The sequence below is a fragment of the Salmo salar genome, chromosome ssa17, assembly GCF_905237065.1.
Source record: "Salmo salar chromosome ssa17, Ssal_v3.1, whole genome shotgun sequence".
Classification (NCBI taxonomy): domain Eukaryota; kingdom Metazoa; phylum Chordata; class Actinopteri; order Salmoniformes; family Salmonidae; genus Salmo; species Salmo salar.
This window is the reverse complement of record NC_059458.1, coordinates 62,084,766-62,112,205: the sequence shown is the minus strand read 5'-3', so window position 1 is coordinate 62,112,205 and position 27,440 is coordinate 62,084,766. Positions and strand designations below refer to the sequence as shown.

Here is a 27,440-nt window from a genome sequence, read left to right as displayed (position 1 = left end):
ACACAGTCACACAGTCACACAGACACAAACACAAACACACAGTGACACAGACACACAGTCACACAGTCACACAGTCACACAGTCACACAAACACACAGTCATACAGACACAAACACACAGTCACACAGTCACACAGTCACATAGTCACAAACACACAGTCACACAGTCACACAGTCACAGAGTCACATAGTCACAAACACACAGTCACACAGTCACACAGTCATACAGACACACAGTCACACAGTCACACAGTCACACAGACACACAGTCACACAGTCACACAGACACAAACATATAGTCACACAGACACAAACACACAGTCACACAGACACAAACACACAGTTACACAGACACAAACACACAGTCACACAGACACAAACACACAGTCACACAGTCACACAGACACAAACACACAGTCACACAGACACAAACACACAGTCACACAGTCACACAGACACACAGTCACACAGTCACACAAACACACAGTCACACAGACAAACACACAGTCACACAGACACAAACACACAGTCACACAGTCACACAGACACAAACACAAACACACAGTCACACAGACACAAACACACAGTCACACACTCACACAGTCACATAGTCACAAACACACAGTCACACAGTCACACAGTCACACAGTCACACAGTCACAAACACACAGTCACACAGTCACACAGACACACAGTCACACAGTCACACAGCCACAAACACACAGTCACACAGTCACACAGACACACAGTCACACAGTCACACAGACACAAATACATAGTCACACAGACACAAACACACAGTCACACAGACACAAACACACAGTCACACAGACACAAACACACAGTCACACAGACACAAACACACAGTCACACAGTCACACAGACACAAACACACAGTCACACAGACACAAACACACAGACACACAGTCACACAGACACAAACACAAACACACAGTCACACAGACACAAAGTCACACAGTCACACAGTCACATAGTCACATAGTCACAAACACACAGTCACACAGTCACACAGTCACATAGTCACAAACACACAGTCACACAGTCACACAGACACACAGTCACACAGTCACACAGACACAAACACATAGTCACACAGACACAAACACACAGTCACACAGACACAAACACACAGTCACACAGACACACAGTCACACAGTCACATAGTCACAAACACACAGTCACACAGACACACAGTCACACAGTCACACAGACACAAACACATAGTCACACAGACACAAACACACAGTCACACAGACACAAACACACAGTCACACAGACACAAACACACAGTCACACAGTCACACAGACACAAACACACAGTCACACAGACACAAACACACAGTCACACAGTCACATAGTCACAAACACACAGTCACACAGTCACACAGTCACACAGTCACAAACACACAGTCACACAGTCACACAGTCACAAACACACAGTCACACAGTCACACAGACACACAGTCCCACAGTCACACAGACACAAACACATAGTCACACAGACACAAACACACAGTCACACAGACACAGACACACAGTCACACAGACACAAACACACAGTCACACAGACACAAACACACAGTCACACAGTCACACAGACACAAACACACAGTCACACAGACACAAACACACAGTCACACAGACACAAACACACAGTCACACAGTCACACAGTCACATAGTAACATAGTCACAAACACACAGTCAGACAGTCACACAGTCACATAGTCACAAACACACAGTCACACAGACACACAGTCACACAGTCACACAAACACACAGTCACACAGTCACACAGACACACAGTCACACAGACACAAACACATAGTCACACAGACACAAACACACAGTCACACAGACACAAACACACAGACACAAACACACAGTCACACAGTCAAACAGACACAAACACACAGTCACACAGACACAAACACACAGTCACACAGTCACACAGACACAAACACAAACACACAGTGACACAGACACACAGTCACACAGTCACACAGTCACACAGTCACACAGTCACACAAACACACAGTCATACAGACACAAACACACAGTCACACAGTCACACAGTCACATAGTCACAAACACACAGTCACACAGTCACACAGTCACAGAGTCACATAGTCACAAACACACAGTCACACAGTCATACAGACACACAGTCACACAGTCACACAGTCACACAGACACACAGTCACACAGTCACACAGACACAAACATATAGTCACACAGACACAAACACACAGTCACACAGACACAAACACACAGTTACACAGACACAAACACACAGTCACACAGACACAAACACACAGTCACACAGTCACACAGACACAAACACACAGTCACACAGACACAAACACACAGTCACACAGTCACACAGACACACAGTCACACAGTCACACAAACACACAGTCACACAGACACAAACACACAGTCACACAGACACAAACACACAGTCACACAGTCACACAGACACAAACACACAGTCACACAGACACAAACACACAGTCACACACTCACACAGTCACATAGTCACAAACACACAGTCACACAGTCACACAGTCACACAGTCACAAACACACAGTCACACAGTCACACAGTCACACAGACACACAGTCACACAGTCACACAGCCACAAACACACAGTCACACAGTCACACAGACACACAGTCACACAGTCACACAGACACAAATACATAGTCACACTGACACAAACACACAGTCACACAGACACAAACACACAGTCACACAGACACAAACACACAGTCACACAGACACAAACACACAGTCACACAGTCACACAGACACAAACACACAGTCACACAGACACAAACACACAGACACACAGTCACACAGACACAAACACAAACACACAGTCACACAGACACAAAGTCACACAGTCACACAGTCAGATAGTCACATAGTCACAAACACACAGTCACACAGTCACACAGTCACATAGTCACAAACACACAGTCACACAGTCACACAGACACACAGTCACACAGTCACACAGACACAAACACATAGTCACACAGACACAAACACACAGTCACACAGACACAAACACACAGTCACACAGACACACAGTCACACAGTCACATAGTCACAAACACACAGTCACACAGACACACAGTCACACAGTCACACAGACACAAACACATAGTCACACAGACACAAACACACAGTCACACAGACACAAACACACAGTCACACAGACACAAACACACAGTCACACAGTCACACAGACACAAACACACAGTCACACAGACACAAACACACAGTCACACAGTCACATAGTCACAAACACACAGTCACACAGTCACACAGTCACACAGTCACAAACACACAGTCACACAGTCACACAGTCACAAACACACAGTCACACAGTCACACAGACACACAGTCCCACAGTCACACAGACACAAACACATAGTCACACAGACACAAACACACAGTCACACAGACACAGACACACAGTCACACAGACACAAACACACAGTCACACAGACACAAACACACAGTCACACAGTCACACAGACACAAACACACAGTCACACAGACACAAACACACAGTCACACAGACACAAACACACAGTCACACAGTCACACAGTCACATAGTAACATAGTCACAAACACACAGTCAGACAGTCACACAGTCACATAGTCACAAACACACAGTCACACAGACACACAGTCACACAGTCACACAAACACACAGTCACACAGTCACACAGACACACAGTCACACAGACACAAACACATAGTCACACAGACACAAACACACAGTCACACAGACACAAACACACAGACACAAACACACAGTCACACAGTCAAACAGACACAAACACACAGTCACACAGACACAAACACACAGTCACACAGTCACACAGACACAAACACAAACACACAGTGACACAGACACACAGTCACACAGTCACACAGTCACACAGTCACACAAACACACAGTCACACAGACACAAACACACAGTCACACAGTCACATAGTCACAAACACACAGTCACACAGTCACACAGTCACAGAGTCACAAACACACAGTCACACAGTCACACAGTCATACAGACACACAGTCACACAGTCACACAGACACACAGTCACAGAGTCACACAGACACAAACACATAGTCACACAGACACAAACACACAGTCACACAGACACAAACACACAGTTACACAGACACAAACACACAGTCACACAGACACAAACACACAGTCACACAGTCACACAGACACAAACACACAGTCACACAGACACAAACACACAGTCACACAGTCACACAGACACACAGTTACACAGTCACACAAACACACAGTCACACAGACACAAACACACAGTCACACAGACACAAACACACAGTCACACAGACACAAACACACAGTCACACAGTCACACAGACACAAACACAAACACACAGTCACACAGACACAAACACACAGTCACACAGTCACACAGTCACATAGTCACAAACACACAGTCACACAGTCACACAGTCACACAGTCACAAACACACAGTCACACAGTCACACAGACACACAGTCACACAGTCACACAGCCACAAACACACAGTCACACAGACACACAGTCACACAGACACAAATACATAGTCACACAGACACAAACACACAGTCACAGACACAAACACACAGTCACACAGACACAAACACACAGTCACACAGACACAAACACACAGTCACACAGTCACACAGACACAAACACACAGTCACACAGACACAAACACACAGTCACACAGTCACACAGACACAAACACAAACACACAGTCACACAGACACAAACACACAGTCACACAGTCACACAGTCACATAGTCACATAGTCACAAACACACAGTCACACAGTCACACAGTCACATAGTCACAAACACACAGTCACACAGTCACACAGACACACAGTCACACAGTCACACAGACACAAACACATAGTCACACAGACACAAACACACAGTCACACAGACACAAACACACAGTCACACAGTCAAACAGACACAAACACACAGTCACACAGACACAAACACACAGTCACAAACACACAGTCACACAGTCACAAAGTCACACAGTCACAAACACACAGTCACACAGTCACACAGACACACAGTCACACAGTCACACAGCCACAAACACACAGTCACACAGTCACACAGACACACAGTCACACAGACACAAATACATAGTCACACAGACACAAACACACAGTCACACAGACACAAACACACAGTCACACAGACACAAACACACAGTCACACAGACACAAACACACAGTCACACAGTCACACAGACACAAACACACAGTCACACAGTCACACAGACACAAACACAAACACACAGTCACACAGACACAAACACACAGTCACACAGTCACACAGTCACATAGTCACATAGTCACAAACACACAGTCACACAGTCACATAGTCACAAACACACAGTCACACAGTCACACAGTCACACAGACACACAGTCACACAGTCACACAGACACAAACACATAGTCACCCAGACACAAACACACAGTCACACAGACACAAACACACAGTCACACAGTCAAACAGACACAAACACACAGTCACACAGACACAAACACACAGTCACACAGTCACACAGACACAGACACACAGTCACACAGTCACACAAACACACAGTCACACAGACACAAACACACAGTCACACAGACACAAACACACAGTCACACAGACACAAACACACAGTCACACAGTCACACAGACACAAACACAAACACACAGTCACACAGACACAAACACACAGTCACACAGTCACATAGTCACAAACACACAGTCACACAGTCACACAGTCACACAGCCACAAACACACAGTCACACAGTCACACAGACACACAGTCACACAGTCACACAGACACAAATACATAGTCACACAGACACAAACACACAGTCACACAGACACAAACACACAGTCACACAGACACAAACACACAGTCACACAGTCACACAGACACAAACACACAGTCACACAGACACAAACACACAGTCACACAGTCACACAGACACAAACACACAGTCACACAGACACAAACACACTGTCACACAGTCACACAGTCACATAGTCACAAACACACAGTCACACAGTCACACAGTCACATAGTCACAAACACACAGTCACACAGTCACACAGTCACACAGACAAACAGTCACACAGTCACACAGTCACACAGTCACACAAACACACAGTCACACAGACACAAACACACAGTCACACAGTCACACAGTCACATAGTCACAAACACACAGTCACACAGTCACACAGTCACACAGTCACATAGTCACAAACACACAGTCACACAGTCACACAGTCACACAGACACACAGACACACAGTCACACAGTCACACAGTCACACAGACACACAGTCACACAGTCACACAGACACAAACACATAGTCACACAGACACAAACACACAGTCACACAGACACAAACACACAGTCACACAGACACAAACACACAGTCACACAGACACAAACACAAACACAGAGTCACACAGACACAAACACACAGTCACACAGTCACACAGTCACATAGTCACATAGTCACAAACACACAGTCACACAGTCACATAGTCACAAACACACAGTCACACAGTCACACAGTCACACAGACACACAGTCACACAGACACACAGTCACACAGTCACACAGCCACAAACACACAGTCACACAGTCACACAGACACACAGTCACACAGACACAAATACATAGTCACACAGACACAAACACACAGTCACACAGACACAAACACACAGTCACACAGACACAAACACACAGTCACACAGACACAAACACACAGTCACACAGTCACACAGACACAAACACACAGTCACACAGTCACACAGACACAAACACAAACACACAGTCACACAGACACAAACACACAGTCACACAGTCACACAGTCACATAGTCACATAGTCACAAACACACAGTCACACAGTCACATAGTCACAAACACACAGTCACACAGTCACACAGTCACACAGACACAAACACATAGTCACCCAGACACAAACACACAGTCACACAGACACAAACACACAGTCACACAGTCAAACAGACACAAACACACAGTCACACAGACACAAACACACAGTCACACAGTCACACAGACACAGACACACAGTCACACAGTCACACAAACACACAGTCACACAGACACAAACACACAGTCACACAGACACAAACACACAGTCACACAGACACAAACACACAGTCACACAGTCACACAGACACAAACACAAACACACAGTCACACAGACACAAACACACAGTCACACAGTCACATAGTCACAAACACACAGTCACACAGTCACACAGTCACACAGCCACAAACACACAGTCACACAGTCACACAGACACACAGTCACACAGTCACACAGACACAAATACATAGTCACACAGACACAAACACACAGTCACACAGACACAAACACACAGTCACACAGACACAAACACACAGTCACACAGTCACACAGACACAAACACACAGTCACACAGACACAAACACACAGTCACACAGTCACACAGACACAAACACACAGTCACACAGACACAAACACACTGTCACACAGTCACACAGTCACATAGTCACAAACACACAGTCACACAGTCACACAGTCACATAGTCACAAACACACAGTCACACAGTCACACAGACACACAGTCACACAGTCACACAGTCACACAGTCACACAAACACACAGTCACACAGACACAAACACACAGTCACACAGTCACACAGTCACATAGTCACAAACACACAGTCACACAGTCACACAGTCACACAGTCACATAGTCACAAACACACAGTCACACAGTCACACAGTCACACAGACACACAGACACACAGTCACACAGTCACACAGTCACACAGACACACAGTCACACAGTCACACAGACACAAACACATAGTCACACAGACACAAACACACAGTCACACAGACACAAACACACAGTCACACAGACACAAACACACAGTCACACAGACACACAGACACAAACACACAGTCACACAGACACACAGACACAAACACACAGTCACACAGACACACAGTCACACAAACACACAGACACACAGTCACACAAACACACAGTCACACAGTCACAAACACACAGTCACACAAACACACAGATGCACAGTTACACAAACACACAGACACACAGTCACACAGACACAAATACATAGTCACACAGACACAAACACACAGTCACACAGACACAAACACACAGTCACACAGACACAAACACACAGTCACACAGACACAAACACACAGTCACACAGACACAAACACACAGTCACACAGTCACACAGACACAAACACACAGTCACACAGACACAAACACACAGTCACACAGTCACACAGACACAAACACAAACACAGAGTCACACAGACACAAACACACAGTCACACAGTCACACAGTCACATAGTCACATAGTCACAAACACACAGTCACACAGTCACATAGTCACAAACACACAGTCACACAGTCACACAGTCACACAGACACACAGTCACACAGTCACACAGTCACACAAACACACAGTCACACAGACACAAACACACAGTCACACAGTCACACAGTCACATAGTCACATAGTCACAAACACACAGTCACACAGTCACATAGTCACAAACACACAGTCACACAGTCACACAGTCACACAGACACACAGACACACAGTCACACAGTCACACAGTCACACAGACACACAGTCACACAGTCACACAGACACAAACACATAGTCACACAGACACAAACACACAGTCACACAGACACAAACACACAGTCACACAGACACAAACACACAGTCACACAGACACACAGACACAAACACACAGTCACACAGACACAAACACACAGTCACACAGTCACACAGACACAAACACACAGTCACACAGTCACACAGACACAAACACACAGTCACACAGACACACAGTCACACAAACACACAGACACACAGTCACACAAACACACAGTCACACAGTCACAAACACACAGTCACACAAACACACAGATGCACAGTTACACAAACACACAGACACACAGTCACACAGACACAAACACACAGTCACACAGACACAAACACACAGTCACACAGACACAAACACACAGTCACACAGACACAAACACACAGTCACACAGTCACACAGTCACACAGACACACAGTCACACAGTCACACAAACACACAGTCACACAGACACAAACACACAGTCACACAGACACAAACACACAGTCACACAGTCACACAGACACAAACACAAACACACAGTCACACAGACACAAACACACAGTCACACACTCACACAGTCACATAGTCACAAACACACAGTCACACAGTCACACAGTCACACAGTCACACAGTCACATAGTCACAAACACACAGTCACACAGTCACACAGTCACACAGACACACAGTCACACAGTCACACAGTCACACAGTCACACAAACACACAGTCACACAGACACAAACACACAGTCACACAGTCACACAGTCACATAGTCACAAACACACAGTCACACAGTCACACAGTCACATAGTCACAAACACACAGTCACACAGTCACACAGTCACACAGACACACAGACACACAGTCACACAGTCACACAGTCACACAGACACACAGTCACACAGTCACACAGACACAAACACATAGTCACACAGACACAAACACACAGTCACACAGACACAAACACACAGTCACACAGACACAAACACACAGTCACACAGACACACAGACACAAACACACAGTCACACAGACACACAGACACAAACACACAGTCACACAGACACACAGTCACACAAACACACAGACACACAGTCACACAAACACACAGTCACACAGTCACAAACACACAGTCACACAAACACACAGATGCACAGTTACACAAACACACAGACACACAGTCACACAGACACAAATACATAGTCACACAGACACAAACACACAGTCACACAGACACAAACACACAGTCACACAGACACAAACACACAGTCACACAGACACAAACACACAGTCACACAGACACAAACACACAGTCACACAGTCACACAGACACAAACACACAGTCACACAGACACAAACACACAGTCACACAGTCACACAGACACAAACACAAACACAGAGTCACACAGACACAAACACACAGTCACACAGTCACACAGTCACATAGTCACATAGTCACAAACACACAGTCACACAGTCACATAGTCACAAACACACAGTCACACAGTCACACAGTCACACAGACACACAGTCACACAGTCACACAGTCACACAGTCACACAAACACACAGTCACACAGACACAAACACACAGTCACACAGTCACACAGTCACATAGTCACATAGTCACAAACACACAGTCACACAGTCACATAGTCACAAACACACAGTCACACAGTCACACAGTCACACAGACACACAGACACACAGTCACACAGTCACACAGTCACACAGACACACAGTCACACAGTCACACAGACACAAACACATAGTCACACAGACACAAACACACAGTCACACAGACACAAACACACAGTCACACAGACACAAACACACAGTCACACAGACACACAGACACAAACACACAGTCACACAGACACAAACACACAGTCACACAGTCACACAGACACAAACACACAGTCACACAGTCACACAGACACAAACACACAGTCACACAGACACACAGTCACACAAACACACAGACACACAGTCACACAAACACACAGTCACACAGTCCCAAACACACAGTCACACAAACACACAGATGCACAGTTACACAAACACACAGACACACAGTCACACAGACACAAACACACAGTCACACAGACACAAACACACAGTCACACAGACACAAACACACAGTCACACAGACACAAACACACAGTCACACAGTCACACAAACACACAGTCACACAGACACAAACACACAGTCACACAGACACAAACACACAGTCACACAGACACAAACACGCAGTCACACAGACATGCACTTGACAAATCGAGCTAGTTGGTGAAAGCCTGACAGTGTAGGCATATTTGCGTGTGCACCTTGCCCTCTGTATGGACATAAACACACAGAGCACAGCTCTCAGCTCCCATGGTAAAGTACACACACCGTTCTGTACATGCCTTGCTGTCATCACCTCAGACAGGCCACAGACAGTTGAGCTGTCAGTATTATGGTTTAAGTTAATGATGAACATCACAAGATAAATACAGTAGCCATAGCGATAGAGAGAGTGGAGGATGGTTTAGTATAGCAGGCTCTGTGATGAGGAGCTGAAAGGACTCTGGAGTCTGGACCCCTCCCCTGACCTCAGGGTCAACAGGCAGGGGTTAGAGGGTAAAGGTCGTGTTACTATCACAGTGTCTCACTGCTTCCCTCACACACACAAAAACACACAAGCATTCACACACATACATGCATTGCACGCACATCACAACATGACTCAAGTATCTTATAGTAGCTGGGTCCCTCAAATAAACACATACACACTTTCACATGCTCACACTTGCATGGACATACACACACACACACACCACTCACAGGGGAAGACTGCTTTTGGATGTACGATACAGCGGATCATAAAAGATGACAGGATTACATGTAGGCAATCCTACCAGGGAAAAGCCTGTGGAGCAGTACCATTACAGAGTCAACATGCATTACATCAGGGATCATCAACTAGTCATTACAGAGTCAACATGCACTACATCAGGGATCATCAACTAGTCATTACAGAGTCAACATGCACTACATCAGGGATCATCAACTAGTCATTACAGAGTCAACATGCACTACATCAGGGATCATCAACTAGTCATTACAGAGTCAACATGCACTACATCAGGGATCATCAACTAGATTCATTACAGAGTCAACATGCACTACATCAGGGATCATCAACTAGATTCATTACAGAGTCCACATGCACTACATCAGGGATCATCAACTAGTCATTACAGAGTCAACATGCACTACATCAGGGATCATCAACTAGTCATTACAGAGTCAACATGCACTACATCAGGGATCATCAACTAGTCATTACAGAGTCAACATGCACTACATCAGGGATCATCAACTAGTCATTACAGAGTCAACATGCACTACATCAGGGATCATCAACTAGTCATTACAGAGTCAACATGCACTACATCAGGGATCATCAACTAGTCATTACAGAGTCAACATGCACTACATCAGGGATCATCAACTAGTCATTACAGAGTCAACATGCACTACATCAGGGATCATCAACTAGTCATTACAGAGTCAACATGCACTACATCAGGGATCATCAACTAGTCATTACAGAGTCAACATGCACTACATCAGGGATCATCAACTAGATTCATTACAGAGTCAACATGCACTACATCAGGGATCATCAACTAGTCATTACAGAGTCAACATGCACTACATCAGGGATCATCAACTAGTCATTACAGAGTCAACATGCACTACATCAGGGATCATCAACTAGTCATTACAGAGTCAACATGCACTACATCAGGGATCATCAACTAGATTCATTACAGAGTCCACATGCACTACATCAGGGATCATCAACTGGTCATTACAGAGTCAACATGCACTACATCAGGGATCATCAACTAGATTAATTACAGAGTCAACATGCACTACATCAGGGATCATCAACTAGATTCATTACAGAGTCCACATGCACTACATCAGGGATCATCAACTAGATTAATTACAGAGTCAACATGCACTACATCAGGGATCATCAACTAGATTCATTACAGAGTCAACATGCACTACATCAGGGATCATCAACTAGATTCATTACAGAGTCCACATGCACTACATCAGGGATCATCAACTAGATTAATTACAGAGTCAACATGCACTACATCAGGGATCATCAACTAGATTCATTACAGAGTCAACATGCACTACATCAGGGATCATCAACTAGATTCATTACAGAGTCAACATGCACTACATCAGGGATCATCAACTAGATTCATTACAGAGTCAACATGCACTACATCAGGGATCATCAACTAGATTCATTACAGAGTCAACATGCACTACATCAGGGATCATCAACTAGATTCATTACAGAGTCCACATGCACTACATCAGGGATCATCAACTAGATTAATTACAGAGTCAACATGCACTACATCAGGGATCATCAACTAGATTCATTACAGAGTCAACATGCACTACATCAGGGATCATCAACTAGATTCATTACAGAGTCAACATGCACTACATCAGGGATCATCAACTAGATTCATTACAGAGTCAACATGCACTACATCAGGGATCATCAACTAGATTCATTACAGAGTCAACATGCACTACATCAGGGATCATCAACTAGATTCAGCCGCAGCCCATTTTTTTCTTAAGCGGATGGTCGGGGGGCCAGATCATAATTGGAAATAATTTGTAGACTGCAAATGAAACGCTAGAAGCCCAAACAGATATAATGTTTGACTAAAACAATCATTTCAAACCTTGCCTACATTTGTTTACGATCACGTGTTTCTCTATTATGCATGGGAATACTTGGGAACAGATTTCCAAAATTAAAATGACTTGGAGCTCTCAGAAAACGTGGGCGGGCAAATAAAACCACCAAATTCGGCCCGTGGGCTGCCAGTTGGGGAACCCTTCACTACATGATCTCCCTGCACTGTGTACTGTTAGTTCTGCCTTGGTAGGAGCTGAAACCCCTCACACACTGTTTCAGTTAGACATCAAGGAGCTGCCAGGAACCCTTTCTTGTCACATAATCCCTACACCCACCTGATAACCACCCTTCTGTAGTAATAACACTATCCCCCGTAGTGCTGCTGCTGGCTTGGGTACTATGGACTACCCAGGCCGTCGAGAGCTGTAGAGAGGTTAGGGTGGGCAGACTGGAGTTCCAGAACAGCACTAACACACCTGACTGAACTCATCACGGTTTTAATTAGTACCTGTATTTAGATTAGAGATCCGTGATTTAAACACACAGGGGAATATGCAGGTTAGCTTTATGAATGGGGGGGAAGTGGAGTGGACACTCCTGTGTGTAGTACAGTAGCCAACATCTATCATCCCTCCTTCCTTCCAGCTGTTCATCCGTTCATAAGTAAGGTGCCATGACAGGACACATCCTGGACGGCTAGAGGTGTGAGTCTGAGCTGCTGTCTGGGCTAACACCTGGTTCTGTCTCAGACAGTCCTGTCTGTCTGTCTCTGTACACACACACACACACACACACACACACACACACACACACACACACACACACACACACACACACACACACACACACACACACACACACACACACACACACACACACACACACACACACACACAAAAGCCCTCCTCAATCCCTCCTTACCTCTCCCCTGGTACAGGGGTAAGCTCCAGAGTATTTGGAGGTGCAGGGGGCCCTGTCCAGCACTGCCTTTCCCTCCTCCCGTCCAAAGGTGGCGCTACAGTTCCTGGCATAGTACTGCAATATCTTCCAGGTCTGCCCGAAGTCCTGCGAGCGCTCCAGGGTCATGGCGGTAGGGCGGGACGAGCGGAACACCATGATCAGGTGGGTGAAGATGAATTCTGCCTCCAGATCCAGCTGCAGAGTCTCAGACTCCACTTCCCCGGATGACTGCCACCAGGTGTTGGGGTGGCGGAAGGAGGAGTCGGCCATGGCTGCAGCCAGGTGGGCCTGCAGGGGGAGGGCCGCGTTGCACTCCCCACACCTGGCCGGGGGGCAGGGCGCTGAGGAGGAGGAGGGGTCAGAGTAGGAGCAGTAGGGCTCAGTGCCCTTGTAGCCACACACGGTCTGGGTCAGGACCCTGCGACCTAGCGCCAGATTGCCCATTCGGGGGTTACACGCCTGGCTCTCACAGCGAGCGGCTACCCCCCCTACACGACCCACATCTATAGGAAGAGAGATAGGACAGGTTATAGGAGACGGGCCGAGGAGGAGGGTGAGGGTGTGTGTGTGTGCGTGTGTATTTAATCTAAACTTGAATCTAAAATCTTGACTTGAACGCTTCAGTGTGGACTTTGACACAGATCAAGTTTTGGGCAGCTATGGGAGGAGGATGTGCACTCCAGACGCGTTCCAGATGCATTGCGTGTGGGATGTAAGAACACTTTCTGGGGTACACTGCCATCTTTAAGAGCCCTCTCCACTGCCAACATCTGTTCACAACGGGGGTTTCATGTTTTTATATAACACAACAATTCTGTTTATAATGTGGGCAGGTATTCGAAATAAATTTTTGGCAGTCAACAATGGATGGTAGCTCACAGTAGCCTTCATTGTTATGGGTCTTTTGAGGTTATTACATAGCTATAAAAACATATCGGTGTATTTGTGTTTCGTTTGAAATCATTCTACATTATAGAGAAAATCTCAATGATATCATGAGACACGAGTTTCACCTCCACACAAATAGAATGTTGACCCGAGGTGGTCAACAGAGCGGAGCGTAAGGAAATACTTTTGTCTCTGTTGCTGCACTTGTCACGCGTATTGTTCGGAGACAGCGGGAACGCTACATTGTTGCACACAATGAATACACTGCCTATGAATCGAATTCAACTAGAAGCAGGTTTTTTTTTAAAGAAAAAATACAAACCTGCAAGAATACCAGATAGTCCAGTGCAGGTAAAAACAGCAAACAAAGTCCACATCATAGTTCCGACCCAAGAGTAAGTGTTCCCAAGAAGAGGTTAGCCTATGAGAGAACTCGAGAGCAGCCTTGTGAATAGGCAACGCGACACCTCGTTGGTGTTATTCAAGTGGCAAATAGATGCAAGATTTCATCCGCGAATGTAAAGCCAAGGTTCAAAGCCAGTGTAGGCTTTACTTTCCCTTTCAATAACAATCAGATATGATCAAAGAAGAACAAAGACCCCAGTTGAACAACACAGCCGGTTCAGACACCCAGGGAAAAGTATTCCATTATTCCGCATTTACTTCTGCAAAAGCCGAGGACTGATTTGCGTTCTCTCGTATTCGTCGGGACCTTCTACCTTAGAGTTAATTTGCTTGCTAATAGCCTGAAGATATACTGTGAGTCTACTATGGAATACTGAGAGAGTGACAGCGGGCTTGCGGCTCCGCCCCGTCTCTTTGCATTTTTCTCTTTAAAGGAACATTCCTGGCAGTCAGGGGCCAGTTAGTGTCAGGTCAGAGCTGGCGCGCTGTGGTCATCCAAACCTCTCCAATCCACAGACACTCATCCGGATAAAAAAAATGAAATGCGGTAAAGTTTACTGACACTTCGTTTAAACAAAACAAAGGAACGCAGAATAACAAAGCCCAGGGTCCAGAATTATTGAGGCTGGTGAGCTGAACGGGATTCACATTGGGGAAATAATTGCCCCCTTTTAGAAAGGAGACTCTAACCACGTTTCCAACCAACCTTTAAATGCGAATAAAGTAGGCCTATGTGTCGGATAAAAAATTGACAACAAGCCTGATGGAAACAGCTAATTTTGTCGGTAAAATATAAGGTTGGATATTTTTGTGTAGGTAAATGTATTATGCGAGAAATGAAGGTGGAAACGCGTTTATGCCCAAATATTGATATAACCATCATATCGAAGTAAACTTGGAGTCGCGGGATGACATGTTTATGTGGTCATCCCACTAGGACTCGGGAAAACATGCAGTTTATTAGGCTACAGATGAAATAAATGATGATGAACTTCACAGGGTGATGAAAGTGCAAGGTGATGAGCTTGATGCTACTTTCCAATAAATATCGAGGATCTTATTCTGGTGATTTGATGAATTCATGCTTGGCTCCCGTTTGACAAATTAAAATAATCTCCCTCTTTTGGCCATAATAATTTTACATGTAGACTGTACCACAACTGTATCTGCGAGCTGGTGGCTAGAGCGCACGAGCCAATACCAGAGTGGGCACATTCGCTTTATAACACATGTTTTGTGACATCAGCAGAGTTGAAAATACAATGGAAACCCATTTAACTTTAAAAATGTTAATCTGTACATGTGAATTTAAACGCAACAGTTATTTTTATGTGCACTATGTCATCACACACAGACTTAGCACAAGTCAATTTGATGAAAACACATCAAATGCGCATATTTTATTTATGCATATTTTTGAATATTCACAAGAAAATATGTTACCAATTGGATGGAAACCTAGCTAGTGACTCCCTTTAAACTAAAGTAACTGCCCAGTGTTTCCAGATTTCCATGAAATATGACCTATAATAACTTCCAATATGAGTGAAATAGTTTTCCTTTCAAGATTTTTTATTAACTATGTTAAAAAACAGCTTTTCTGTGTTGGAATGGTATGGGCATACCCCAAAAACAGAATGGTGTGTGTGCACTGGGCATTATAAATATTCACGCAAGGAGACCATTGATTGGCCAACTCATCCTCCTCAGGGAGATGACGTCATGTTATATGAGGAAATAGCAAGCATTTTTGAAACATCTGTTTAAGATACAAATTTGAGGTTGGGGTTTTGAAGTGTTTTTTCTCCAATTTATGCTTTGGCCACAAATACGAGTGTAGGATGAGTCAAAGCGATTAATATTAACTATTAAAAGCGAAATTTTTACTGGGCACTTACTTTAAAATTGTGGAGTTTGCGGGCCTCCTGAGTTACACAATGGTCCAAGGCACTGCATCGCAGTGCTAGAGGCGTCACTACAGACCTGGGTTTGATCCCAGGCTGTATCACAACCGGCCGTGATCGGGAGTCTCATAGGGCGACGCACAATTGGCCCAGCATCGTCCGGGTTAGGGGAGGGTTTGGCCGGGCAGGCTTTACTTGGCTCATCGCACTCTAGCGACTCCTTGTGGAGGTCTGGGCGCCTGCAGGCTGACAGTGATTGTCAGTTGAACTGTGTTTCCTCTGACACATTAGTGCGACTGGCTTCCGGGTTAAGCGGGTGGGTGTTAAGAAGCGAGGTTTGGCGGGTCATGTTTCGGAGGACTGGACCTTTGCCTCCCAAGCCTGTTGGGGAGTTGCAGCGATGAGACAAGATCAAAATTGGGGAGAAAAGGGGGTAAAATACAACAACAAAAGAGTTTGGTCACTTGGGTAAATACACTTCTGCATGGGCTGACAATATGCTACTGATAGCCTATCCCGACAAAATCCCAGCTAATTGGAGTAGAATGCAAGCCAATTGAGATTTATTAACTGATCCGTATTACGCAGTACCAATTAATTCATGAACAACTATGCAGAGAAGATAATACCAGGGGTTGGCCTTTTAATTCCTAGATTCATTTTTAATAGCCTACCAAAGTCCTGCTTCCATTTCCAAAGGACTCTTAAAGGGATACTTTGGAATTTTGGCAAAGAGTTCCCCAGAGTCAGACGAACTCGTGGATACCATTTTTAGGTCTCTGTGTCCATTATGAAGAAAGTAAGAGGTAGTTTCGCCAGCCAATGCTAACTTGGAGATACAATGCTAGCATGCAGATACCCATAGACTTCCAGTCATTGCGCTAATGCGAGTTAGCAAGCTCCGCTAGCGCTAATTACCAACTTCCTTCAAACTGCACGCAGAGACATAAAAATGGTATCCACAAGTTCATCTGACTCAGGGAAAGTCGATAAAGGGCATTGCCAAAATCCCCAAATATCCCTTTAATAATGACAGCAATAAATCTTATTGTAGGCCTAATATTATAGGCCCAATCTCAATAATAATATAACTTCTCATCTTGTCGTTAGGCCTATATGAAAGTGTTGTTAGTGACAGTGCTGCTGAGGATATGGGGTTTGCAATAGCATATTCTCTCTCTGCAATAGGCTACACGCTTCCAAATATTGTGAAATTTGAACTAAATCAATAACAAACAGTGTCTGTGTACATGCTGCCCTCGTGTGGTCAGTGCTGGTAATGAGCATAATGAGCCCCCCCCCTCCTCCTTTAGCTCAGTGATCTCCTGCTCTAATTCTTTGATAGGCCCTCAACCCGCCTCTTCTCTGCTGCTTTCTGCTTCACCTCAATGAGCCCAGCATGGCTACTCTCCATGGAGCACACCAGAGCAGAGCTGCATACTGTCTAATATCTCTCATTCTCTGATTTGCTGAGAGCTCTCCAGTTCTCCTGGATTATATCCTGCACTTCTGTTTCCATCTTCCCCATGAGTCTTCCTCCCTACATATCTTTTACACAATAGACAATGGGACATGTCAGTGTTATCCTAGGTCATGCATGCAGCAGCTCATGATTAGTGATAGTTTAACTATCCTTTAACAGTATAAGAGTTTTCCCATGATACATACCTAGGTGTATGTCTGTCCATACAACCTGACACACACAAACACATGCACACACACACACACCTGGACATGCTCACACAAAAATATTAACATTGATGTAAGGACATCAGTATTTCAGTAATGTAAAGAGGGTTTAGTGTAATTTCAGAGGAATTTCCACTGAAACCATCCCTTGCTGTTGGAAGTATTATTCATGATCTCAAGTTCAAACTTGCCAAATGGTTTAGTAACAGTCGAACGCTTCAAGACAGAAAAATGAATGAGAGCATTTTCCAGACTGGCAGTGCGTAAAGAGAGCTGCCAGACAGACCCAGATATAACAGTTTCCCTCTATGCCATAAGTTCTTCATGCAATTCCAGACAAAATGTATTCATTTATTGAAAATAAAGAAACATTTTATTTGAAATGAAATACAGATTTAAAATCTTGTTTCAAATAGTTTAATTCAGTCATAATGACCTTGGACACCAGTGGTTTCTATTGATGGGTCACTCCTCCTGGGGCATGGCCCGAAGACTGAGTTTTGGCTTGAAAACATCAATTTGTTTATTTGCGGCGTTACATAGAAATTAGTAACGCTTTAGCTAGGTAGATTACATCCAATGATAGCAAATAAGTCACATCATAGCCCAAAGATTTTGGGGAAGTGGACCGTGGTGCAGTACTCAACACGATACCCACTATAACCGCCAGAGGGCGTCATTGCCCCCATAGTTGTTCAGTTCACTACACATGGGCAGTCTTTTGAATAAAATGCAACCATTTGAAGATGGACATGGATAAGTTTAACAGTTTACTGTCCTTTATTTATCTATAACATTTTCCGTTAAAATATCTGCGGCAATGAGCAATGAACATGAACATTTAAATAATGTCTCTTCATTTTTGCCCCTCCGTACACTAGGTGGCGGTACATAAATAATTCGAGCTCTTTTTCTCAATCGATTAACCTTTGTTTTGGGTCAAAGTTGAAAGGCTCTAGCTTCCTGGTTTCGGCGGCAATGCGTAGAAGTCTGGACGTTTTTGTATCGAACAGATAGTAAAATACTAAGATATAATAGCACCACATTTCGTACAGCAATGGTGAGTGTTGATATGGTTGGTTATAATAAAATTGCCAGGATCTTTTGAAAAGAAAAACGGATTAGCAGTTTGAGTTGGGTGCCTTTTCCCAGCAAGCTAACGTTATCCCATTCATTCATTGCAGTTGCAGTGAATGAGAGGCAAATAAAGTCATGTTGCAGATTGAAATCTAATATGCGTTTCATTGCATGATGATAGACGTCTGTTCTTCCCTACACATGGGTCTGAACGTTCTATTTTGTTCCATTAAATTATTACCCATAACAATAATCCCACCTTCCTATTGCTGTGTGTGTTTAGAGTTTACCTCTGAACCCGAAACCCTTCCTGAACGGCCTGACAGGCAAGCCGGTGATGGTGAAGCTGAAGTGGGGGATGGAGTACAAGGGCTACCTAGTGTCTGTGGACAGCTACATGAACATGCAGGTGAGGGAGCACACCTGGACACGGGTGTTTTTAGCAACGTGGGTGTATTTACATATGCTAGCGTTGCTTTCAATTGAATTTGGTTGCACAAAAACAGTCCGCGGGAAGCCAAAAGTTAAAAACAATCCCATTTCAGCTTACAGTGCCGGTGGGCAGGACGATTGGTCATTATGACTGGGAATTTGAGACAAAGCATTGTATAATTAAACAGACTTTCCAAACGTGGGTCTGTTGTAGACCCACTTCCTATCTGCTTATCTCATATCAAAATAAGTCTCCCACAAGTTATTCATTTTTGTCCACGTATGCCGCAGGTACAAGACTTGTATTTTGCACCTAACCTGGACAGTGTGTGTGCCTGGCGCAAATAAATGCAGATGTAAATTTGTCATGTTTTTGTCATTGGTTTCGACAGTTGGCGAACACAGAAGAGTATGTGGATGGAGCGTTGGCTGGTCACCTTGGAGAAGTACTTGTTAGGTAAATAAGAGCCCTCTTCTGGATTCTCTAAAATGTTGCCTTCTGCCTCTTGTCCTTTACTCCTGAGGTGATCGAGATCGGCAACAACTGCATTCATGAAATACCTACCTCTTTTAGAGCAGTGATCTGGGGTGTATTCATTAGTGTAGACTGCTTCAACAGAAAGTGTTGTGCTACCAAAACAAGTTTCATATTGGACAAGTTCGGGAAGGTACCTCAAAGTCCCACTTTGGCTTGTTTGGTTTGTAGTAAATAATACACAGTTCAAGAAAGGAAGTATTTGTTGAAATCAGATGTTTTCTGCAATAGAATGCAACTCTATATTCTGAAATATTGGTTGAACTGCACGTCAACCCTTTAATGAGTACCAGTAGAAATGTATTCTCCCTGGACTTCTGTGTCCAGCATACTTCTGGTGTGACTGATGCAGATGTTTGATAGTGGCTGTTCTCAGTGTAATTCTCTTTGATCTAAAGTGCGTATTCTCTACCCACAGGTGCAATAATGTTTTGTATATTAGAGGAGTGGAGGAAGAAGAGGAGGATGGAGAAATGAAAGAATGATGGCGAGGATGAGACTTGCAACTGAAGATCTGGATGAGTGTTGTTTTGAATCTTTGTTTTTTCATTTTCACTATGTGGAAAATGGACTCTTGGTAAGAAAGTTAGCTTTATATAGGTGAAACTTTCAAGAGCAATTTTTTTTTTTTACTGTTTATGATCCAATATGTATTATATCACTGTATAATAAATTGAAAAGATGATGGTTATTGTACCCATTCCTAAACCTGCTGTCTGGTGGTATTATTACAGGTTTGTGAGGGAGGTGATTGATGTGGTGTCTCAACCAAATTAACAAACACTACACATTGAACAGAATTTGTCAATCAATGTACAGTATTCCTAATTTCCAAAGCCCCTCCCAGACTTGCACTTTGAACACCTGTTCTCCACATATTTACTTTTCTCCAAACCGCTAGAAAGTGACAGTTAGGTGACTTACAAAAGTAATTTACATTTTTAAGCTTCATTTCAACTATTTCAAAATGTCTTACAAACTTTTGGTAAAGAACGTGAAACGGGTGGTTTTAATTTGCAACAACGGTGAGAAGTTCCTGACGAAGGAAGGGACGCAAAAGCTGTGTGTGAGAACAGTGGTTTGGTTGTCGGGAGGTAAGTTTTGGCTAAACCAAACGTTTTTCCACCGCAAACTATTGCTTAAAAGAGCTGTGTTTTGTTCGTGCAGCGACGGTCTGATAAAGGATATTGGACTAGCGAGCACCATTGATTTCCAATATGCGGGGTGCACGTTTGATAAAGTAATCGATGCAACTGGCATGCATGTCATTCCAGGCAAGTATCAGTGCAATACACCATCCTGGACAATAGGGGCGGTAGATCTAGGCGTGCACGAAGGCGTAAACATGGTTTGTGCTATCTGGGATCCTTAACCCTAACCATAACCCTTTCCTAATGCTAAACTTAACCCGTACCATTTTAAATGTACATTTCAATGGTGTAGGGACGTCCCAAGGATCCCGGATAGTAAGGGCCGTGTAAACATGCAACCTTGGCCACGTTTATTTGACAAACGTTGTCGAACGGTGCAGATAGAAATGCCATGAATAGGGCTGACGTTATTCCTTATTCTACATGTCAGCACAGGAGGTGGGTGGCACATCAATTGAGGAGGACGGGCTCATGGTAATGGCTGGCGCGGAATCAGTGGAATGGTATCAAACACATGGTTATGAGCTGTTCTCCCCTCCACAGCCTCCTGTGTGTCAGAGAGCCATGTTTGGCCTACCTGGCATATTTGAATGTTCCAAAACGTTTGGTCCTGCCAAATGCTCCCCTGTTCTATTGATACAAATATTTGAATCTTTGGTTTAGTGTTCTATCATGTAGAGAATTAGGTTTTATAGAAATGCAGCTGTGCTCATTGTATTATTACGTTTCAGGATTGGTTGATGCACACACCCACCCCATATGGGCTGGAGACGGGGTTCATGAATTTGCCATGAAGGTAAATATGACTTCCCTTAGTCCTGTCCCCTCTGCCTCAACAGCTTGTAATCTGACTCACCTTTTAGAGTAAAAGTAAAGGTTTATATGGTGTTTACACAAGCAGCCCAATTCTGATCTTTTTTCCACAAATTGGTCTTTTGACCAGTCGCATCAGATCATTTCACACGAGATCTGTTTCAGAGGTGATCTGATTTTTCAAAAGACCAATTAGTGAAAAAGATCAGAATTGGGCTGCCTGTCAAAACGCAGCCTAGCTAATGCTGTGTGTGCCGACAGTTGGCTGGTGCCACTTCCATGGATGTGCACCGTGCCGGAGGAGGGATCCACTTCACAGTGGAGCACACCCGCGCTGCTCTTGCCTCCACCCTGCTGGCCTCTCTGACAGGCAGGCTGGGTCGGATGCAGCGGGCAGGCACCACCCAGGTGGAGTGTAAGACTGGCTCCGGCCTGGAGCTGCAGACAGAGCTGAAGATGCTGGAGGTCATCGAGACGGCCAGACGTACCCTACCAATCAATATTTCGTCTACCTACTGTGGAGCACATGCTATCCCTAAGTACTGAACACACACTCTCTACACCAATAGTCCCCAACCAGGGGTACTAGAACCCCTGGGGGTACTTGGTCTATCCACAGGGGGTACTTGAGAAGACTCATAACACCATAGACTTGCTGGTAAAATGCACGTGAGGGGGTACTTCAGAGGTACTCTGGTCAGAGCAAAATTCAGTTGATGGTACAGTAACAGAAAAAGGTTGGGAACCACTGCACTACACCATGTTGAACACTCCCCATCCTAAACAGACACCTCAATTCCACCCCGTCGTGACCTCACATTCACCCACACCCATACAGCTAACCCTACTGACTTTAGTCCTCACTAGGTGTTATTAAATACCCACCCCTTCTGATTCTTTCCCAGGGGTAAGACTGTCGCCGAGGCGACAGCAGACATCCTTCAGGTCCAGTTGCCACGGCTGCGTGAGCGTATGTCAGCGGGGGCCCTGAGGGTGGACAACATAGATGTGTTCTGTGAGCAGGGTGTGTTTGACCTGTCCTCCACGCGCTCCATCCTGCAGGCCGGCCTGGACATGGGCCTCAGCATCAACTTCCACGGAGACGAGCTGCACCCCATGAACTCTGCACAGGTACGCATCATCAACCTGCGCCTCTCTACTGTCACTGTGGTAACAACTGGTTTAGTACCTGTACGTATTAAGTGTCTATGGTACTGTCTGTTAGGTTCTAATTCTCAGATTAAAAAACACAACGGACATTTATGAAAGTTTAACCAAGTTTATTCTACCCAGAGGATCAATACAGTGGCATTCAGACAACAACAAAAAATCACATAAGCACTGATATTTAACCGTTCCTCATAGGCTCCTCCTACCTATCTATACAAACATCGTTCTTTACTGCTAGGCAGGACACTAGTGATACGGGTCATAAACCTTTATTTCTCCCTTAAGGTGACCTGACCTGACCTCAACCCCCCTCTACCACTAATCCATGGCTCTCCCCCCTTATCAATGCCTGACCTGACCTCAACCCCCCTCCATCACTAATCCATGGCTCTCCCCCCTTATCAATGCCTGACCTGACCTCAACCCCCCTCCATCACTAATCCATGGCTCTCTCCCCTTATCAATGCCTGACCTGACCTCAACCCCCTCCATCACTAATCCATGGCTCTCCCCCCTTATCAATGCCTGACCTGACCTCAACCCCCTCCATCACTAATCCATGGCTCTCTCCCCTTATCAATGCCTGACCTGACCTCAACCCCCCTCCATCACTTATCCATGGCTCTCTCCCCTTATCAATGCCTGACCTGACCTCAACCCCCCTCCACCACTAATCCATGGCTCTCTCCCCTTATCAATGCCTGCCACATGTAATCGCTTCCCTGCGCTCAACACATTCCAAGCTTAGTTGCACCCACTATATACCTTCCTCCTATAACCCTTAACTTCTGGTGTAGACCCTCAACCTCAGCACTCCATCAGTGACATGAATAAGTATATTTCATATTCTCAGAACCCAACATGTCCATCTCACTGAACCATTCCTGTATTGTGTGTGTGTGTGTGTGTTTAGGGGGGGGTAGTTAGGGGGGAAAGATGGAGGGGGCTGTGGGGATAAGTTCAATGGGAGAAGGTAAAAAGCCTATTCCTCTATATAGCGATCCCTCTGTCATCATCTCTTTATCCCTCTCTGTCTATCCCAGCCAGTGGGGATGCACCTGGCGTGTGTCAACATGAGGATGTCCATGCCCGAGGCTCTGACCGCCTCCACCATCAACGCAGCCTACGCCCTGGGACGCTCTCACGCGCACGGCTCCCCGGAGGTCAACAAACACGGCGACCTGCTGGTTCTCAACGCACCACGTTAAAGTTGCCGTCAATAAATACTACTATATTGTAAGAGCTGGCTTCATTTAGTGGTCAGACACCACACTATGGTCCAGCTGACCTTTAAGTCATCTAGCTGCTGAAAGGTTATCTTGTAGCTGTGATGAGGACTGTGCATGGTGTTGTCTAAAATGCAGTAGCTGTGTGAATGGAACCGATTGGTTTGTGTGAGACTGCCTAAGGTTGGGTTGATTGTGTGAGTGAGACTACCTAAAGTTGTGTTGATTGTCTGTGTGTGGCTGACACTTTAGTGTAGACTGACAGTGTTGTGTTGATGGTGTTGTCCGGCGGGTGAGAGCATCTCATCTACCAGTTAGGAGGACACCAGGAACTGATCCACTACGTTGTCATCAGGGGCAACGTCGTTTACAACAACGACAAAACCATGGACTTCCAACTCCAAAATTGGTTTTGGATAATTGTTAACCCAAGCCAGACTCCTTCGCACTTTTCTTGCTCCTCTTTGTATGTTTGACGTTAATAGTTGCAGAAATCTACACAAGTGTAAAAGTTGAGGTTTAAACCCACAAACTCAAGGTTATGTGACAGGGGTTCTAACCATTGAGCCATAAAATCCTGCACGTTCTCTCTTGAACATACAACCTCAGAATCATGAGGCAGAATTCTGTAATATTCTGCAGAATGAGGTGGCATTGTTTCTCCTGGGGCACTCCTGTAACAGTACTAGATGATGATGATAGTTCACTCCTGTAACAGTACTAGATGATGATGATAGTTCACTCCTGTAACAGTTTCTAGATGATAGTTCACACCTGTAACAGTACTAGATGATGATAGTTCACTCCTGTAACAGTACTAGATGATGATGATAGTTCACTCCTGTAACAGTACTAGATGATGATGATAGTTCACTCCTGTAACAGTACTAGATGATGATGATAGTTCACTCCTGTAACAGTACTAGATGATGCTGATAGTTCACTCCTGTAACAGTACTAGATGATGATGATAGTTCACTCCTGTAACAGTACTAGATGATGATGATAGTTCACTCCTGTAACAGTACTAGATGATGATGATAGTTCACTCCTGTAACAGTACTAGATTATGATGATAGTTCACTCCTGTAACAGTACTAGATTATGATGATAGTTCACTCCTGTAACAGTACTAGATGATGATGATAGTTCACACCTGTAACAGTACTAGATGATGATAGTTCACTCCTGTAACAGTACTAGATGATGATAGTTCACTCCTGTAACAGTACTAGATGATGATGATAGTTCACTCCTGTAACAGTACTAGATGATGATGATAGTTCACTCCTGTAACAGTACTAGATGATGATAGTTCACTCCTGTAACAGTACTAGATGATGATAGTTCACTCCTGTAACAGTACTAGATGATGATAGTTCACTCCTGTAACAGTACTAGATGATGATAGTTCACTCCTGTAACAGTACTAGATGATGATGATAGTTCACTCCTGTAACAGTACTAGATGATGCTGATAGTTCACTCCTGTAACAGTACTAGATGATGATGATAGTTCACTCCTGTAACAGTACTAGATGATGATGATAGTTCACTCCTGTAACAGTACTAGATGATGATGATAGTTCACTCCTGTAACAGTACTAGATTATGATGATAGTTCACTCCTGTAACAGTACTAGATTATGATGAT

The 27,440-nt window shown here is 44.6% G+C and overlaps 3 protein-coding genes across 4 annotated transcripts in view; 2 read left to right on the top strand and 1 right to left on the bottom strand.

The window, feature by feature from the left end:
• Positions 1–16,176, bottom strand: part of LOC106576334 (netrin-4) — a 42,578-nt gene extending 26,402 nt beyond the window's left edge. Inside the window, exons 1-2 of one of the 2 annotated variants that reach the window (XR_006760144.1) lie at positions 15,707–16,176; positions 14,458–14,999 (exon numbers count right to left, since the gene is read on the bottom strand). Coding sequence is in view for 1 of the 2 variants with exons in the window: in XM_045699908.1 (XP_045555864.1) it covers positions 14,458–14,999; positions 15,707–15,764 (600 nt within the window). In the remaining variant the exon portion in view is untranslated. The remainder of the gene's footprint in view (positions 1–14,457; positions 15,000–15,706) is intronic. The other variant, XM_045699908.1, reaches the window with a different exon arrangement.
• A 4,138-nt stretch (positions 16,177–20,314) lies between these two features.
• LOC106576293 (small nuclear ribonucleoprotein F) lies at positions 20,315–22,134 on the top strand. Its single transcript, XM_014153383.2, has 4 exons — positions 20,315–20,442; positions 20,743–20,868; positions 21,284–21,348; positions 21,845–22,134. The coding sequence occupies exons 1-4, from the start codon at positions 20,440–20,442 to the stop codon at positions 21,909–21,911; spliced, it is 261 nt and encodes an 86-aa protein (XP_014008858.1). The 5' UTR covers positions 20,315–20,439; the 3' UTR covers positions 21,912–22,134.
• A 284-nt stretch (positions 22,135–22,418) lies between these two features.
• LOC106576292 (probable imidazolonepropionase) lies at positions 22,419–26,733 on the top strand. The gene is made up of 3 exons (XM_045699907.1): positions 22,419–23,373; positions 23,652–24,521; positions 25,604–26,733. Exons 2-3 carry the CDS (start codon positions 24,363–24,365, stop codon positions 25,766–25,768), a joined length of 324 nt encoding a protein of 107 aa, XP_045555863.1. The 5' UTR covers positions 22,419–23,373; positions 23,652–24,362; the 3' UTR covers positions 25,769–26,733.
• The last annotated feature ends 707 nt before the right edge of the window (positions 26,734–27,440 follow it).